At 42.6% G+C, this 19,519-nt stretch overlaps 1 protein-coding gene across 9 annotated transcripts in view; it reads right to left on the reverse strand.

Annotated features, from left to right (window-relative positions):
- The window catches only part of auts2a (activator of transcription and developmental regulator AUTS2 a), a 507,388-nt gene that overhangs the window by 226,418 nt on the left and 261,451 nt on the right, over nucleotides 1–19,519 (reverse strand). The window contains exon 1 of one of the 9 annotated variants that reach the window (XM_074611213.1): nucleotides 15,555–16,050. The exons of the other annotated variants lie outside the window; for them this stretch is intronic. Within the exon in view, the coding sequence (XP_074467314.1) occupies nucleotides 15,555–15,659 (105 nt within the window). The 5' untranslated portion in view covers nucleotides 15,660–16,050. Of the gene's footprint in view, nucleotides 1–15,554; nucleotides 16,051–19,519 lie in introns of those variants that run through there. 9 annotated transcript variants of the gene reach the window in all.

Raw genomic sequence — 19,519 nt, forward strand, 5'->3', positions numbered from 1 at the left:
CAACAGGTTTTTGGATAAGCTCAAATTAGGGCTGGGCAATATATCGATATTATATTGATACCGTGAAAAACGTAGTCAGCGATCGGGATTATGATCATGTTCTTTAAAGCAAACACTATCTTTCCAGAACATTTGGAAATCAGAAAACATTGACATATCTTACTGCCAGACAGAGACAATCAAACACTTTGAATTATATTGTTTGCTGCTGACATTTTGTTGATGAGGTAGAGTTATGTTACTTATATTTCAGGCCCAGTTTATCAAAAAATTAATTAAATAGCTTTGATTTATGCAGCTCTGTTCATCTCCGTGAACGATTTCTTTTTTCTGCCCACTAATAACTCTGACGACACACACACACACACACACACACACACACACACACACACACACTTTTGTACACAGAAATCTAACAGTGTGAGTCTGCAGTAAGTACCACAGATTTAACAGTGTGATTAATTAAATTGTAACCAAATCAATTCTAATTATCCAGCAGGATTGGTTCTGATACAAAGCAGCGGGCAGTACAATGACCAGCCACACCAGCGGTTATCTGATACAATTACAACGCACAAATTACAACACACGGCAATCAGCACAAAAAATAATGAGACACGCAGTGCTCACTTCCAACGAGTTAAACGGGAGCGGCCGGGGCCAGCCAGTGATCGATATCAGGGCTATCTGCTGAGTTTGGACTTATGATAATCGAGGCAAGAGAGGAGGAATGAGGAAATACATAAGCATAATAAAAAAATAAGAGGGCAGCTCCGGTGCAGAGAGTTGACTTCATGAGCTGCAGTTTGTGGAAATACAAGAACTACAGGTCTGACTGAGTCAGTGATCTATCAATCACGGAGGTGAATGGGCCAACGGGGAGCTGTGCTTTGACGTGATCAATCAGCACGCCTGCCGGAGAAGAGAACAAGAAAATGCCTGCGTTTTAAGGCCCAGACACACCAAGCTGACATCAAAGAACTAGCAGAACTGAAAGCAGACTGTTGCGTTGCCTCACGTCGCCTTTGTCTTGGCCATCAAGTTGCGTTTGAATACACTGCAAACACTACTGCCGACTGCCAGTTAACGTGTACACTCTGCGCCTGCGTGAGATGAAATAACTCTCCACACCAGCAGGCGGTGGTAGTCTGTATCGGTCATTCAAAACGTGAAACGGGAAGACCGAGGACTGCGGATATACAAGCCAATGTCATGATACGTACATGAAACAAAGCGGCGTTTGCCGATCATTTTCACACCACTCTCACTCACCACTTAGCTTCATTCAGACTTTACCTGTTGGCTTGCTTTCCTCACTTCCATTTCTCTTCTCGTGCACTGATTCGTTTAAGCTGAACAGCCAATCAGAGTGATTTTTCTCACCAACAAGCTCTGCCACCAATTCAACATACTGAATCGGCCGAAAAGCCTCCGACATGGGCAGACTAGAAACGAAAACTAGGCCGACAGACGCTCACCGATGGTCCTAAACTGTCCGACACGATGGCCGACCGTCGGCTTGGTGTGTCAGGGCCTTTAAGCAAGACAGACAGCGAGGCTTTACCCAGACTTTCAGAACCCTTTCCACCACCAGACTGTCCCCATCCTGTCACTGGTGTCTTTTTGCCTTTTTCTTTCTGTCTAGGGTTCTGACTTTTCAGTGACTCTACATCTTCACAAGAGGGAACGGAAAGCAAACTGCAAAGGGCATGTGACTATGGCAGCATTATGAGCGAAAAGTTTAATAAAGCGAGAAACTAAATGTGTCCCTGCACTTTCAACCCCGACGCTCCTTCAGCAAACATATCTGGTTACTGCTTCTTGGTGACACTGAGACCTGTCAGCCGCTGTCAGACGGTCCAAACCCTCAGCGGCCCGTGTGAATGCAGGAAATGTTGTTTGTTGTCCGATGCTCCATCGCTTTCCTGTAGCACGAGGGGCCTGGTAGCGAGCGGATTTCACAGCATGGCTGAATGCAAATCAGCTCCCACACAGACTTACACACAGACAAGCACACACACAGAAAAAAAAACGCAGGACCTGTGGGCAGAGGGTCCTCCACAACACTGTAGCCCACTCCCCGGCCATGCATAATGCATGAGAACATGTAAATACGTTATTCCGCGCATGCATTAATGATCACGGAGAAACTCGCAGTCTAAGCACAAGGGCAATTAATAAAAGATGGCGCGCAGATAAAGGCCCATACCTCCCCCGTCTCCTAACCCACCCCCACCCCCACCCTCCCCCCACCACTTGATCCGCCGAGACACATTTCATGCCAATTCTTAACCTTGTTTTATTTCTGTGCTGCTTGGGGGTGTGGTGCATCTGGAGTAGAGCTGAATAATGAATGGAGGCTATCAGAGCAGCCCAACTACTGTAGAAAAAGTCTGCTCCACAGAAGATACAGCAAGGATTCACACACACACACACGGCGGCTGTGGTCCTTATTGAATGCTCTAGGGAGGAAATGAGGGGTTAACTGGTCTCTGGGAAGCTGTGAAATGAGGACTTCATAGCCTGGAGATGGTGCATAAAACATCCAACTCCAAACATGCAGACACAAACACCTTCATCTCACAAGGCACAAACAGGGCAAATAAAGACTTTTTGGTGAGTGTTGCTGGCAGAGTCCTGCCTCAGTACCCGGAAGGCTGACTGTACTGCAAACTATAATCGAAAAGCAAAACTGCCGTCTTTTAGCATAAGATATTGCACGTTCACAACTGAAACAAAAACTTCAGTCCGTAGGATTCCAGTTACAACTTCCAGTACACCATCCAAATGCAATGTCACACGCCATTTTTTTTATTTTTTATCTCCGCCAGGTGTTGCCTGTGGAGATTATATGTTCGGTCTAGGGCCGTCAATCGATTATAATATCGTGATTAATCGCAAATTAATCACACATTTTTATCTGTTCAAAATGTACCTTAAAGGAAGATTTCTCAAGTATTTTATACACTTATCAACATGGGAGTGGGCAAATATGCTGCTTTATGCAAATGCATGTATATATTTATTATTGGAAATTAATTAACATAAAACAATGACAAATATTGTCCAGAAACCCTCACAGGTACTGCATTTAGCATAAAAAATATGCTCAAATCATAACATGGCAAACTCAAGCCCAACAGGCAACAACAGCTGTCAGTGTGTCAGTGTGCTGACTTGACTATGACTTACTGACTATGACAAACTGTATGTGATTATCATAAAGTGGGCATGTCTGTAAATGGGAGACCCGTGGGTACCCATAAAAAAAACATTTTCATTCACATATCTTGAGGTCAGAGGTCAAGGGACCCCTTTGAAATGGCCATAACAGTTTTTCTTCGCCAAAATTTAGCACAAGTTCGAAGCGTTATTTATCCTCCTTCCCGACAAGCTAGTCTGACATGGTTAATAGCAATGGATTCCTTAGGTTGTATAATTTCATATGATGCCATTAACTTCACTCTAGATTTAAAACTGAGCCCGCTGCAACCTTCGAAATATTGATTCTGTTAATGCACAAAAGAAATCAGTGGCATTAAAACAAATTTGCATTAACGCGTTATTATTGAGTTAACTTTGACGGCCCTAGAATAAACCAAAATGTAGCAGTTATTTTAATAATGCTTTTTGAAGATGGTGGATGGATGGTCACTCGTTTCGCTTCGTTTCTGTTGCTAGAAAAGAGTCTTCTTTCCTTTATGAACAAACTACTGCTGTTTTTTATGAAGATAAAAATGATTCCAGGGCCTGATACCTCCTGCAAACTTACATAACAGCCACAACTCTCATGTCTTTAGCTTGGATTTCATCTCACCTCATCTCCTTCACTAGTGACTCCTGACCTCCACCCTCGTGACATGGACGGATGCAGTGAGTATAAAGTACTGGCATTTGCACTTACTGTAACGTCGTTTTCAACAGCCTCAGCTTATATGTCAAATTGGATTTCTAACTGAGTATACTGAAGAGAAGCAGGCAGAGGCAGAGAGATAGAGAGGCAGATGGTTGGGGATGTTGAAAGCTCTGCCTTGTCTTTTCTTTGTTCCGCAGAGAACGAGCCGGCCGCGCTGACAGCTTGTCAATCTAACCGACCGAAGGGACAAGATCTGCAGATGACAGCACCCTCTCTCTGTCCCTCTCTGTCATTCCATCACTTGTGTGCAACCACAAGCTGACCTTTCACCGCCACCATGCTTCCCCTGTCTGTCAAGCACAAAACATGCGAGAGGAGGGAAAAGGAGAACAAAATTTCCCCCTGCAGCCAACATCCTCCCCCCACCTTCTATGTGCTGATTTCAAGTGACAGTAATCACTGTTTATTAGCTCACTTTGCCCTCGTCATGTCCAAGAGCAGCAGCCACATATTAGAGTGATTAGACAATTAGGGCCATTACAGTATTATACTGGCCAATGTCACACATCACGCGCTGCACTGTGGATAGAGAAAAACTCTCTCGCTTTCCCTCCATTACAGACATTTCAACAGCTCTAAGCTGGCAGAAAAATGGGCTTAATGATTGCGGCTAGTGTGCACCACTGCCCTATTTAGAAATAGACTGCATTTTCTGTTCAAATTAACAGTGCGGGGGGGAAAAAGACACAAAGGGGAATAGACTGTGCTAAGTAGAGAGAAAAGAAGGCCTGATGTGAGGCGGCTTACGCTGCAACACTAATTAACACAAGGCCCGTGCTCATTTCCTAAAAATGTACTTAACGCAACTCACGCCGCTTCATTTATCTGAGCAAATGAGCACAGAGATGTGTATCTACTTAAGCTGCAGCAGGTCAATTACTAAAGCTAAATAATTCACAGAATGTAATATTTAGGTCCTACAAAAACCCTATTCTAAAAAAAAAAAAAAAAAAAAAAACTTCTACACTGAGTAAATGCTATTTTAATTAGTGTAATGAAAGCACATCATGTATTAATTATTACATGATAATTCCAGTAGAGCTAGTTTAGTTCTGTGTGTGCCTACATGAGAGAGATGAGAGATGCTCTGTTCTTGTTGAGTACGACAGAAATGCAAATGAACAAATTAAGCAGCGAGGGAGCAGACTGAAGAGTCTTCTCCAGTAACAAGTCATGGAAAACTAAAACATAGGAAGTCCAACAGTGAGTGAGGTGACCGTCACTCTGCTGGGAGAGGAGAGGTAATGAGGAGTGAGGAGAGGAGAGGAGAGGAGAGGAGAGGAGAGGAGAGGAGAGGAGAGGAGAGGAGAGGAGAGGAGAGGAGAGGAGAGGAGAGGAGAGCCAGCATCTGGAGACTGCGAGACATCACAGCACTCTGATGGTCAACCTCTTCTCTTGCAGGAGGGGTAAAAGGGAGGGAAATCTGTTTCCTGTCATCTTCCATCTTGTCAGTCTTTGTTCAGACATCTTGCATCTCCTCCACCAGCTGTTTGCTGCCTGTGCTGACAGATGGCTGCTTCTCTTTGATATGTACTCTCCTCTGGCCCGCTTCCCCCCCCCTCCCTCCCCCTCACTGGCTAAAACTTTTAGGGAAAAAGCCAACTTGGGGAATGGACTACAGTGGATTTTGCTGAATGTAGAGAAAGCTAGCTGGTCACACTGAGAAAGTGGTGGCCATTTGCCGAACATACTGGTGTATAATAAACAGACTTTTCCCCAGTTTCCTGATGGAAAATAATAATCTAGATGTTATGCATTTGAATGCGGGAGCGGGTCCACGTGAGCAGATCTGTTCTGCAGAGCTGGCCAAGTTAGAAAGATTTTGATGCCAAGCCTCACTCAGAGGGAGACTGCAGAAAAAAAACAGAAAAGCATAGGATTGTGTCTTTGGACCACACTAGCGTAGACTGGTATTGCCAGACAGTTTACGTTCAGACAAAAAGCAATTGTTGGGCTTTGCTCTGCAGCAGTCTGCGAGCATGAGATCCATCCTTCCACAAATGTGTGACATTCCCATAGCTCACACTGCCAGGCTGCCTCTCTGTGTATGCTATGTGTGTGTCTATGTGAAGCGACCAGGGAAGGCGCGTCCATATAGGTGAACTAGGCCTAGAGCGGCTCTTTGGCAAGGGCGGCGAATAGTGATGCCAACTATTCATCATGAGCAAAATAACAATAATAATATAATAATTAAAAGTTTCCAAAAGTCTTAACTGCAGGCTGACAGCACAGAGCGGGATGCTACCTCTCAGACTGGCCCAATCTATTCTTTCAATATTGAGGGGGGATACGAGTGGCCCCTCCCAATTTGGACTGATCCTCATTTTTGTTCAAATCTGATTGGCTTAGAACTGTGACTAGTGTTCCAGCTCACCTCAGCTTGCCTGGCCAGACTTGTTTTGATTCAGTGCAGTGGTGACGTGCTTATACAAACTGAGGAGGCTTCATCCACTATAAAGTGTTAAAATTACTGCTCAAAATAAAGGCCCCTGTCCCAGTCCGTCCCTGTTGCAAATAGAGGGGCGGCATTATTGCTTTTCGCCTAGGGCGGCAGAAGCACCTGCGCCAGGCCTGGAAGCGACCCTGCCCTGCATGTGAGCGTGCGCACGAGACAACAGAGGGCTCTTTGAGCCAGGGTACCAGGGTCTGCCCATGCGGCTCAGGCAGCTCAACTATGGGAACCATCCCTGTGCCCGGTCAACCAGCAGGCTGAAACCAGAGCTGCTCAGGAGCGGGCAGCAGACGGCAGGCTGGATCCGGCATTCCAGTGGGAATTTCACTGGGGCTAATGAGCTCTGGGAGGGCTCTTCTGAGGAGAAAATGAGGCTCACATTCACTGTGCAGCTCTACGCACACCTTTACTCTGTGCTGTGAGTTTGGACACATCGACGCCTACCAGCACCTTTTACGCTCGCTAATTAACACGTTATACCTCATTTGTTTAGTCCGTAGAGAAATCAATATGTTTAACATTTTATAGGGGGTTATGTGCTGAAAAAGAAGATTGATAGTAGTATCAATCTTCCACTCTAAATGTGGAACTATCCCTTCAAAGTTATTGTCCTTCAGGTTTTAGTCCTGGTTGATTTGGCAACACTGGACTTTAAATAATATAATTAAATTGATAATGCTGAAAAAATCCCGGCCATATAGAGATTTAAAATGGTCATGATATAATGAAAATCTGAAGGAATAAAACTAGGGCTGTTAAAGTTAACATGATAAGGTGTTAACGCAAATTCGTATTAACGCCACTAATTTTTTAACGCATTAACGCAAATTGTGATTTTTGGGTTGTAGCGGGCTCTGTTTTAAAGAAAGAGTGAAAATACTGGCATTATATGAAACTAGAATCCACTGGTACCAACCATGTCATACTGGCTTGTCGAGAAGGAGGTTAAATAACGCTCCAAACTTGCGCTAAATTTTGGCTAGGAAAACTGGCATGGCCATCTTCAAAGGGGTCCCTTGACCTCTGACCTCAAGATATGTCATTGTTTTGTGTTGTTAATTGATTTCTATCAAGTATTACATACTTGACAAATCTCCCTTTAAGTTACATTTTGATAAGATAAAAAAATGTGTGATTAATTTGCGATTAACTATGGACAATCATGCGCTTAATCGCGATAAATCGCATTAAATATTTTAATCAATTGACAGCCCTAAATAAAACCTTAAATGGAATCGCTGATTTGACACCAAACTGTTTGTCTCTACACTGTAGGTGAAAGTAAATAAACCGTGGGAGAGCGAAACCTGTGATTAAATAGCTTGTTTTATAAATCCACCTTCTGTAAGTGGCATCATTTCTAGTTGAATAACCCCTTGTTATACTCCAGTTTAACAACCACCTACAGTGTATATACAGTATACATAATGTAACAAATATAATGGTATGTTTATGGACACGCACATCCTGTTTACTTTCCTTTAGGTTGTGTATGAGAGATGGAGATAAAAGGCGACAGGCAAAAAGCATACAGCCTGTGTGGGTGAAAGTTGTCTTTCCAGTTGGCTAGGCATCCAGTCATACGCTCCATCCATCTGTCAGGCCTGTCCCTAGTGGCTACACTGAGGGCTCGCTCTCTCTCCCGCTCTCTCTCTCTGGCCTGCGATTGTTCAGTGATCCAGACACTGGTCAGCCGCTCCCTCTCTCCCTCTTCTGTCTTCCACTGAGGAGGCCGGAGACCAGAGCCGCAGAGGCAGGCACTGCCTTGTTACAGCCCACTCACTGTGTTTACATCCAGCAAATTAACACAAACATGGCAGGGGGATATGAGATCCAGCCTGGGGCCTGAACCCAGCAGCAACTGCCACTTACATCACACACAGAAAAAAAAGAATCGGCTCCTGTGACTTGAAAAGTCACTCGCACTACAGAGTGAAGCAGCAGAGTCTGTCACCATACTTATTATACAGGATACATGATATAGCTATATATAAAAATATGTATACAAATATATATACATTTTTGACAAGTTCGTATGCATTCATCTCTTGTTAAATAAACTTTTCTTTTATACACATGTCTAATAATTATTTTGCGATCTTGCCTGAACCTGAGCGTTACCTTAATAAATTAAGGTTGATCGCTGTCTTGTTCCTTCAATCTTCCCCCGTCCAACACACTGTCTGGATATTGCTTACCCAGATTTCTATACATGTTTGATTGAATCACGTTAGGCTAAGTGTTGATGCTATAATGTTATTGTATGACTGTATTACTGTAGCAGCCTCCCATGCAAGCTTACGTTAAGCTGGCCATGCTAGTCACTGTCACCAGCATCATTTAGCCATTTACCACACTGACAGTGAATATTCACGTATCGTATGTGCTTCAAATCTCAACAGCCAGTTTCTTTCCCCCAAAAGGGAGCGCAGCCTCGGCGATGACGCCATGCTGGTCTGGTCTATAGCTTGGAACGATAAAGCCCCTCTATTAGATCTTTTTTAGGACATGGCAGGGGAACAAATCGGAGATCAGCGTTTATGGATTTAATGTTGTTGCAACCAACTACACAGCAACTCTTTGGCATAGCGTTATTACTAATACCGGTTTGTATAAAGTAGAAGTTTGCAGACATGTTTCAACCCCTTCTGTTTACTCGGTTACCATCTATGAGGGACACAGGATTGTTTTCCCCCCAAAAGGCCTTGAGAGCCTACTCTGGATGATGTATTGCCAGTCTGATGTATGAGTGCATGAGCAGAGTGCGCATAGGCAGATACTGATAAAAACTTAATATGGTACGGAGAATTATGTTGTATATAATTTGTCTAAAAAGCAAAGATCTCCATGTTCTCACTTGAGATGTGGTATTTTACCTTTGACTGTTGAAAGTGGACAGTATGTTAATCTAGAAGAAGAAAAGCAGATCTGTCCGATGTGTTGTTTAAAGGATATAGAAGATAAATTCCATTTTGTTTTCTACTGTCTTTCTTTACTGTGAGCGGCGCAATGATTTGTTTAGTAAGATAAAAATAGATATTGATTTTGTAAATATGGACGATGCACAAAGATCGAGATGGCTGTTCACACGTGAAACATATAAATTAGCCAGAGAAAAAAGCTCTTTGCCGAGATAATCTGTATATATTTAATCTTTATTTTTTATGTGAACAGCTCATTTGGGAAACTGAATTTGTTTTTCCACATGCTTTGTATGTATATGTAAGACTGGAAGATGTATATAAAATAATTGCGGTGCCATGTAATCCCATGTGGGATGGGCCAAATATTTGGCATGACACAGAAATAAAAGAATAAGTGAGATGAATGAAACATACTGTACACCCGTCCACTTCGACGCACAGCATAAACAGGCACACGAGACGCCCCGCAAAACCACTTAGCTCTTCATGAACAAACAGATCTAACAGAGTGGAAATCTGACTAGTCAAGCTACTTTACTCCCTCTAAGCTTCTGTTGTCTCCTCTGTGGCGGAGGCTTTTGTCTGACAGATGTTTACAGGGGATGGGCGATGTTTCCTCACTGCGTGCTGCCTGGGAAAACATCTGGAGTTTGCAGGGATTTACCAGTAATCCCTTCGGCAAGCTGTGGAGCGCTCTCCTAGAATTTCAATGTGTCTGTAAAGTAAGCAAGCCTTTCTGGAAAAAAAAAGAAAAACCTGACAGGGCCCCGCTTGCGACAAGCATTGCCGGGGTTAACAGTTCCGTAAGCCTCTTACCGCTGCAGCTTTTAAGCATAAATAAATTAAACTGGCTTGGCTAAAATGGCTCCAATAAACTCTCATTAAAGTCCTCCAAGCATGGATGGATGGGCAGAGGGATAAAACTTCCATGCTGATCAAAAGGAAAAGGACGGAAAGGAAAACAGCTTTCGCCGGTGCAACAGTTACACAAGAGGAACCTTCTGAAGCAGCGAACACAATTAGACGCCAGCTACAAACCTAGAAGCAAACCAGTCGACAACAGTCTCCCAACAGACGATTCTGTTCTTCAAGAATTTCAATGCACAGAGCGTTCCACAGGAATGTACAGCATTGGTCTCAACCTTCTCCCTGAGTTTATGTTTGAAAAAGGCGATACCACCCAAGAGAGGTTTCCATACCGTGTGTCTCTCATAGAACAGACTGTGGTATCATCAGAGACAGCTATAATGATAACCCAATCTCCCACTCTCTGGTTTTCACTGTCATTATAGTCATTACAGTCACCCCCTACTATTCAACAAACCAAGCCTGCATGGCACACAGGCTCAGTAAATACAGAGTCAATCAACAATATGTGGGAACATGGAGAGAGGGGACACATCTTACACAGAACGGTTTGGACAATCTGGGACCTGACATTTAGACAATTGTGAGTAAATTAGTAGAGATGTTCCGATACTATTTTTCCTTCCCAATACTGATTCTGATTCCTGAATTGTGATATCGGCCGGTACCGAGTACTGATCCGATATTCGGTATTAGGTAAAGATCGTGGTCTGGTTTTAAACAGAAAGAGTCAGCAGTGACTTGAGACACAACCTGTTTATTAACATTTATCCAAAACCACAATCTTTTTCCTTATCTTAATCAAAGTATTTTTGTTTCCTAAACTTAACCAGACAGGATGTGAAAGCCAGACTGTGGAGTCAAAGACCTAAGACTTTGAATATATATGAATATAGCACTTCATTCAATCAGAAAAAAGCATGCCTCTGAACAAAAGCCAGCCAGCCATTACATTTGTCACCACAACTTAATTGCGAAAACAATTTAGGTACTATATAAATGTAATTTCTAGGAGACAGGGTTGTAAAAAAATTGCCAAGCTTATAAAATACAATGCAGTGCTAAAGGTTAAACCAATGGCTCACAACCTTTTTGGCCTGTGACCTCTTACAAGAAAGCGGTGTGGGGTTAGGGGCCCCTTGTCACGTTTCAGATGTCTATGAGTTGTTAGCAGCTCCACCAAACCAATTTCCCCTTTAACTTCTCACAAGGTTTCATCTAAAAATAGTTTGAGGACCAAAGAGGTCAAATTAGACCCACTGGGGGGGCCCAACCCGTAGTTTGGGAACCACTGGACTAAACTAGCAATATATAAAATAGTTAAAACTAGCTCCACCTCAACCAGCTACAGCAGTGAAATACTTCTTACACATCTGATGATGTCATATAAAATAAGTAGGGCTGTCAAAGTTAACACGATAAGGTGTTAACGCAAATTTGTAATAAATAATATAATAATAATAAATAGAAAAATGTGCGATTAATTGAGATTAACTATGGACACATGTGATTGATTGCAATTAAATATTTTAATCAATTGACAGCCCTAAAAATAACATATCAGTCATATTCATTGGTTTTGCAGAAGGAGTACTTTAAGTACAGTATGTTGATAATACATCTGTACTTTTAATTAATCAGGGTTTTTTAATGAAGGACTTACTGGAATTTAATTTTTTTTTTACATTGTTCTACAGGTATTTAAGGTACTACTTGTGTGAGCTTATGAAACAATGGAAAAACAAGGGTGTAACCCACATCTTCTATTTGTACGATGATAGTGTTTCCTCACTGTACACTCATATGAAAGGCACCAGTCAAATACCCGAAAATGTAAATGCATCTCTCCAAGAGCAGCCATCTGGCCATGGGAGAGGCCAGAGTTAACACACCGATCACAGGGCACTCAGTGTGTGTTAAATTGAATTAGTCCAGTGTGAGTCAGGTTGCTGTTCGCCCTCTGTGGGTCTCCGGCCCCAGAGTTGGCCCACTGGGGGGTCCTGGCACTGGCTTAGAGGACAAAGAGCTGCGAGCAGACACACAGAGCAGGACTTCAGCGCTGTGTTCTCTTTCCACTCGGAGGAATGTAACCCACCTCCAGCCTCTACCTCCCTCTCATACCCACTCACTTCAGGACCTGAGCCCACACACACAGGGGTGGCAATTACCCTTTCCCCAGACTTGGGTGACCCCTGGTCTTGACCCAGAAGCCACCATGCTTCGTGCCCTTCTCACCCTCTCTCTTTAGAGAGTGAGGGAGGTGGTGGGGGAGGCAAAGGAAAGACAGCCACTCCGTCAAAAACGGCAGCGCTTGTTTAAGGTCACTTCCTATTCGCATGCTGCTGAAAGGGTGCCTGTCAATCATGCGTAATCACATGGAGGCTGTCTGCTCCTGAGGCGAGACAGCTGGGAGCAGGAAAAGCCGACGGCTGCATATGCCCTTCTTCTCCTCCGACACGCACTCGGCTTTAGCCCCAGACCCCCATAAGCACTGACACACACATCCTGTTCTTGTGTACACTTTCCTCTAGCTGGGAACACAGACGCGGAGGAAAATAGAAAAGTATAGGAAAGCCAGGCCACCTTGGAGCGAGGATCAGTGTAGCCAGACATACAGCAGCAGCTGATCAAGCTGTTGAATTTTTCATATATCTGTAGTCCGTCTGGAGCTCCTGCATCGATTCAGTGCAAATTAGAGATATTTGTGATTCAACGAGGCTTGTAACGAACCAGCTCGACCGTTAGATCTCTATTTCTGCGCTCTTTTACTTACCAAGATTACCGAATAAAAATCAACCAGCCATCTTGTCTCGGCTCTTTCCGTTTCAATTCCCTCCATTATCCTCCTTTTTTTTGTTGGGGAGGAAATGTGAAGTGGAAATGTTCTCACTTCACTTTAAAATGTAATGGCATTAGCAGTGAGTGGAAGGGAAAGGAGCATAGCACCTTCTTCCACTTTCACGCCAGACGCTGCCAGCGAACGTGCTGTTGTCATGGTTGCTTTAACTCGTCTCCGCCAAGTTTTACGGCAACATTTCTTTTTGATCCGACACCTTTTGTGTGGCTTTATTCAGCAGGCTCCTCTGCTGACCAACACTACAGTCATGGTTCCAGTTATCTCTAATAATGTCACGTCGCAGGTTGTGTAGAAAACAATGATACATCTTACAGAAACAAAGTTGAGTGTGGAGCCTTTTTCCATACTTGTGTCATGTTTAAGAACAAATCTGCCTTTTTCTTTGTTGAAAATAGATTAAAAAGAGCGGCCATCTTCTCATCTCTCCACCTCAAGACTTGTAAAGTACAAAATGGCAGACCAGATGGAAACAGAGCACTTCAGGCACCAACAGATGCTCCCATGAGGCCACTTGGCACACTCTCACTTATCCACGATTATAAGCTCCGATGATGGAAAAGCTGGTCCAACACATGTACGTTGCTTCTATATTTTTATAGCGCCAAATGTTGTAACTAAACTGTGAGAAGTTATGCATGAAGCACAGTAAACAGAGATCTGCTTCTTTATGTAATGAGATAGCTTTATTGATGCTACAGCGCAGACACCTGATGCTAAGTGGAGAACTCGATCAGCATGAGGGGTCACCACCAAACCTGTGATCGTGCCACAAAGAGAGACGAGGCATAAACAGGAGCCGACTGACTGGATGGTCACTGGTGGCTGACGTCCGACTGACTGCTCGCTGGCTAACTGACTGGATAACTGACTGAAGGTAATTGTAACACTAGCCCGTTTTCATTAGCATAGCTGCGAACATATGGGGAAAGTGCTAGCTGCTGACCCAAAGCTTGGCTTTCACAGTGTAATGCCATCCACACACTGAGGACTTGTGTCCCATCAGACTCAAATCCCATTACACTAGCTACAGGATCTACTGTTCAGACGGTGCCATCACTAACTGCATTAAAACTTTATAACTACTACATCACAAGACAAAGTCAACGCTCCCACCATGCATCAAAGTTTCTATAAAAGCTTTTCTTTACAAACTATTTCACTTTTAATGCTCCTTCTTTTACACTACATTTGTTTATATTTGAATGAAAGACTTTACATTTAACATGTTATTATGTTCAAAGCAAGACGTATTTTTATTAATTACTAGGGCTGTCAAAGTTAATGCAATAATAACGCGTTAACGCAAATTTGTTTTAACGCCACTAATTTCTTTAACACATTAACGCAATTCGGAGGTTGTAGCGGGTTTATTATGCAAATGTTTTGCATGCGCATGCACAAAAAACGATATAACACACTAGCACAAAAGCATAATAGGTCCTCTTTAACATTAGTCAACTAAGAATTCCTTACATCATGGACAGCCTTATCTTGCATAGATTTTTTACAACAATCAGGAAGGCTGCTAATTAACGCTTCAAACTTACACTAAATTTTGGCGAGGAAAAACTGGCATTTTCAAAGGGGTCCCTTGACCTCTGACCTCAAGATATGTGAATGTAAATGGGTTCTCTGGGTACCCACGAGTCTCCCCTTTATAGACATGCCCACTTTATGATAATCACATGCAGTTTGGGGCAAGTCATAGTCAAGTCAGCACACTGACACACTGACAGCTGTTGTTGTCTGTTGGGCTTGAGTTTGCCATGTTAAGATTTGAGCATATTTTTTATGCTAAATGCAGTACCTGTGAGGGTTTCTGGACAATATTTGTCATTGTTTTGTGTTAATTGATTTCCGATAATAAATACATACATACATTTGCATAAGGCAAATGATTAATTTGTAATTAATTGCGATTAACTATGGGCAATCATGCGATTAATCGCGAATAAATAATTTAATCGATTGACAGGCCCTATTAAATAATGTGCTCTCTAGACCTCTGATATTATACAAGCTACATAGGGGAAGTCCTATTTATTTATAAAAAAATAAAAAAAAATAAATGAAGAGATGTTGGTGAGATATAATCTCACTCACACTTTAGCACCTCGGGTGCTGAATGCAGAAAAATCAGCACCTCTGTTTAAATGGTTGTGCAGCTAAATGGCTTAAACTACATTAGCAAGGATACGCTCCCACTTGAGCAAGCACTGTCATTATGAGCAAGAATTTGTAAGCACAGCACTTGTAAAACACACTATAATATCAAACAAATGGCATTCAACACAGCCTTTTTGCAGTGTAATGCCTTTCTATGAAATACTTCTTACCACAGGCCTACAGAGTTCCACTATGAATTTAAAACAGCCACTGAGATAAGATAAAGAATGTATTAAAGGGTATTCATGCACAGCCCAATAATTCTACATGCTCATGGACAAATCAATATCATATGTTTAGATATTTGCCAGGACGCTCTGAGTAGAGGAATCAGGCCAGGTGGGGAGAAAAAAGAAATCAACATGTACATACCTTCTCGTTGTATTTGAACTTGACATAAAACCAACTGGACTTGATCATCCTGCTGTCCTCTGTCCCTGACTGATTCAGTGTGCCGGGGGAAAGTCTACGTCTCATCCAAAGACCGATGCTGAACGTGCGGTGCGGCGACGCTGAACAGTTTCTGCTACTTTACCCTGCTGGTATTTGTGCTTGTTCTTTCTCGCTCTGCCTCTGACTTCGAGCCTCTGAGCCTGCTACGGTTTCTTTCGCTCCCTCGTCTCCGTGGTGTAGTGTGGTGTGCGCAGTGTGTGTGTGCGGCGTGGTGGGCTTGGAAGGCTGACAGAAGAGCTCCTCAGATGGGCTTCAGCTGTGTTCAGCAGTGGTGGCAGATGCCAGCAGACGAGAATGTGAGCAAACTCTAAAGACTGAAGCGCCAGCCTCCCTCACTGCCCTTTTCCCTCTCTCCTTCGTCTAACTTTCTATCTATCCTACATGCTCCATTTCTCTCTCTCTTGCTCCCTTTTTTTTCAAATGTTCCCTTTTTCTAGCCCTTTGCTCACTCAGTGTCTCCCCCCAGTGCTTCCCTATTGCTCTCTTTTATGCACCGTTAAGCTCTTTCAGTCTGACCTCGTTTAACCCCCTCTCTGTATCTATTTCAATCTTGCGTTTCCCTGCCCTCTGTAAAGTAACACTGTCTGCTTTATTATTTCTGCAGACAGCAGCCCCTGATGTTGGTCTGACCCCGAAGGCGCGGCATTCCCACGAGCCAAATAAACTCTGACGGCTGAACAAATGTGCCTCGAAAATGCTCTGTCAAATGCAGTTATGTCGAGACCAGACCGGGTACAGCTCAACTCTGCATGGTAGCTTCAAATATTTACAAGTATTGCAAAAAGGATTATTGTTAGTGTGCTAGCTGGTATGCCCATTTAAAAAAAAAAAGCCAACCACTGCCCCACTTGCCTGCAATTCAACTTTTAGAGATCTGATCTTGAATTTGAACCAATTTGGTGCATTATTGGTGTCCTTAAAAAATAATTAATTCCGCTTCCCCAAAAAAAACCCATTTCAATTAAATAGAGTGGTGCAGGAAAGAGTCCTAAAACCCAGAAATGAGTTAGCATTTTAACACTTCTGGCAGCTGCCTTGTGTGGAAGTCAATGGGTTTTTTTAAATGTATTTTTGGTTAGATGCTTGAAATAACACAACTTGTGGTTAACTGTTCACGTTTCGTTCTATGACATAAAATCATCAGTAACATCATCAGTCACCCTTATGAATATTACGCGTCTTTAATAAGGCGGTTGCCAACAAAGTGGCTAAATGAGTCTAGAGAGGCTGTCGGGGTTGTCGCGCAAAGTCAAATTACAAGTTGGAAGCGGGTGGAGACGTTGAACTCATGCGACCGTGGTGTAGTTCGTTTATAGCCTTACGTTAGCTTTTCACTTCAGGCGATTGCATTTACACTTCAAAAAACATAAAAGTGGCGTTCATTTGCAAAGATTATCTTGCCGAACAAAAAGAGTATCATAAACCACAGAGCTAATTTTCTGCAATAATTCAAAATGTGATTTTTGTCGAGGGAACCAGGGTGATGATAACTTCCGGGATGGTCTACAAAAATGTGTCATCCCTGCAGCACTCTATCTCAGACATTATTAGTGTTTTCTGAGAGCAATTTTATTCTTTTATACATTTTTCCTAAAACAGCACATAAACCTGCATTAATTGATCATTTTGGCCATTTGGGGGCAGTGCAACAAGCTATCCAGTAAACACAATTTTCTTTCTTATTATCACCATTATAAAGTTGATACCGCGAATATGTTAGCAAACAGTGGCTTATTAACACATCAAGCAGACACAAAGCAATGTTAGCATTCATTTGTAGTCGTGTTTCCACTTTATGAATGCAAGGCCAACATTCACTGTCCTTTTAGCTATATTTGGGTCACCACCAAGTGTTGTGTAAAATATCTGGCTTTTTAGCTGCTAAATGCTCCACTATGTTCACCAGCTAGTGGTTAACTTTGTCGGTCTGCTGTTTAGTGCTGAGCGGGTAGAGTACAGTGACTTTATCAGAGCTTTTTTACTGAAAGCTGCTGAAGCTGAAAACGACACTGATGAGAGCGTTGGGAGTGAACCAAAGAGAAAAAGACCCAAAACCAAAACCAAAGCCGAGAAACCTAAACAATGAGCTCTAAGACGCTAACAAGCTCTGCAGAGCTGAGAGGAACTGCAGCGTCAGGTGATAATTCTCTCCCTTTACATTAAACACAGTTATTTGATCTATTATACAAGCCCCTGAAAACTTTCCAGAAGGTCTATAATTTTTCGTGATAACCTTGAATATTAAATACTAAATAAACAACAATCAATGTAAATGTATGGGAAAAAAATGTCCTCTGTCAGTTTTTACTTTTTTTCCATCAGGACTGTGTGGGTTTGGTTAGTTCAGGTTTGATTCACTGTAGCCTTGCAACATACTGTAAGCAAACAACCCCACAGCTGTCATCAGATTTTGATTATTGTGATTGGTACATAGAGGTATGCAAATATTTTTCCACCTACTTCAAACCAGTGAGATCATGTCAAGAGACAAAAAGACAAATACAGTAATCTGTCCTGTGAAATAACCAAAACTGTTCTTTGGCCAAAAAATAATAATAAAAAAAACACATAAAAAAAAAACTTAGTGAGAAGGAGCTGGTGCATGATTGTGTCTTTGAAAATGTTATATATTAAAAATACACAAAGAGATGGTACAGGGACACTTATATAACTCCTTTCTAGTCTTCCTACCACTCAAAGTGCTTTACACTAAATATCAGCATTCACCTATTCACACACATATTCATACACTGATGGCAGAGGCTGCCATGTGAGGTGCCAAATCTAATTATCTAACTCACAACTCTATACTCATTCACACACACCAATGGCACAGTCTTCGGGAGCAATTTGGGGTTAAATATCTTGCCCAAGTACACTTCGACACGTGGACTGGAGAACCCGAGGGATCGAAACACCGACCACCGGGTGGATCGATTGGTGGATGACCCGCTCTACCCTCTGAGCCACAGCCGCCCCCATAGAGATATAGAGATACTGTATATACAGAGCTTCGTACAAGCGTTGCATACTTCTTACTGGCTGAAAGTATGTTTAAGAAAGTAAACTCAGAAACTTTTGAACTTGTGTACTTGGATTCATCTGCTTGAGGCAGATGTTGACATTAACCACGAATTAAGCCTCAAATCAAGTGCTAATGTTTCACATATGCTTCCTGCCATCAACAATCCATGCAGGTAATGTTATCCTGTCATCAAATTAAGATTCCTGGAACAGCAACAGGAAAGAATGACAGCCACCCTACAAAACACGTAGACTAAACGGGGGAATTTACTGAAGACAAAGAAAGCTCACATGGTGTCAATTTGGCTTGATGAGATCAAAATATTAGAGATTATATAACATTTCACAGCATAATTTGGAAACAGCATATTCCAGGATTATAGAAGTTTATTTTCTTAATGTTGCCATGACATCAGCATTTGAATATTACATTGTGAACTCCTTCCTCGGGGTGTATATCCTTGTGAGGCTTGTGATATTATACGTATTGACTGTGTGGACTTTCACTGTAGTTAATAATGCAAACATTCCACTTCCTTTGCATTTAAAAAGCTACATTTTGACAGATGTCACCCACATCTGTCTGCACTGCCTACCCACTCTGGCATGAACATACTTGTCAGAGAATGTTTGTTTGACCAAAATATGTTTGATCATTAAATCACTACGTAAACTAAGCCAGCAGTAGGGACGCAGAGTTTCAGCAGGGGGCAGCAAACTGACACTATGAACTGGACCTTTAAAAAGCCAGTCGCCCACGGTGAAGGCTTAAGGACTAAAAAGGCCACAGCCGGAGCAGAGACTGGGCCACCCAGCCAATGTTTACATTCTGCCACTCCCCTCGGCGCACAGGGCCCAGA

The sequence above is a fragment of the Sebastes fasciatus genome, chromosome 16 (genome assembly GCF_043250625.1).
Source record: "Sebastes fasciatus isolate fSebFas1 chromosome 16, fSebFas1.pri, whole genome shotgun sequence".
In the NCBI taxonomy this organism is placed as follows: domain Eukaryota; kingdom Metazoa; phylum Chordata; class Actinopteri; order Perciformes; family Sebastidae; genus Sebastes; species Sebastes fasciatus.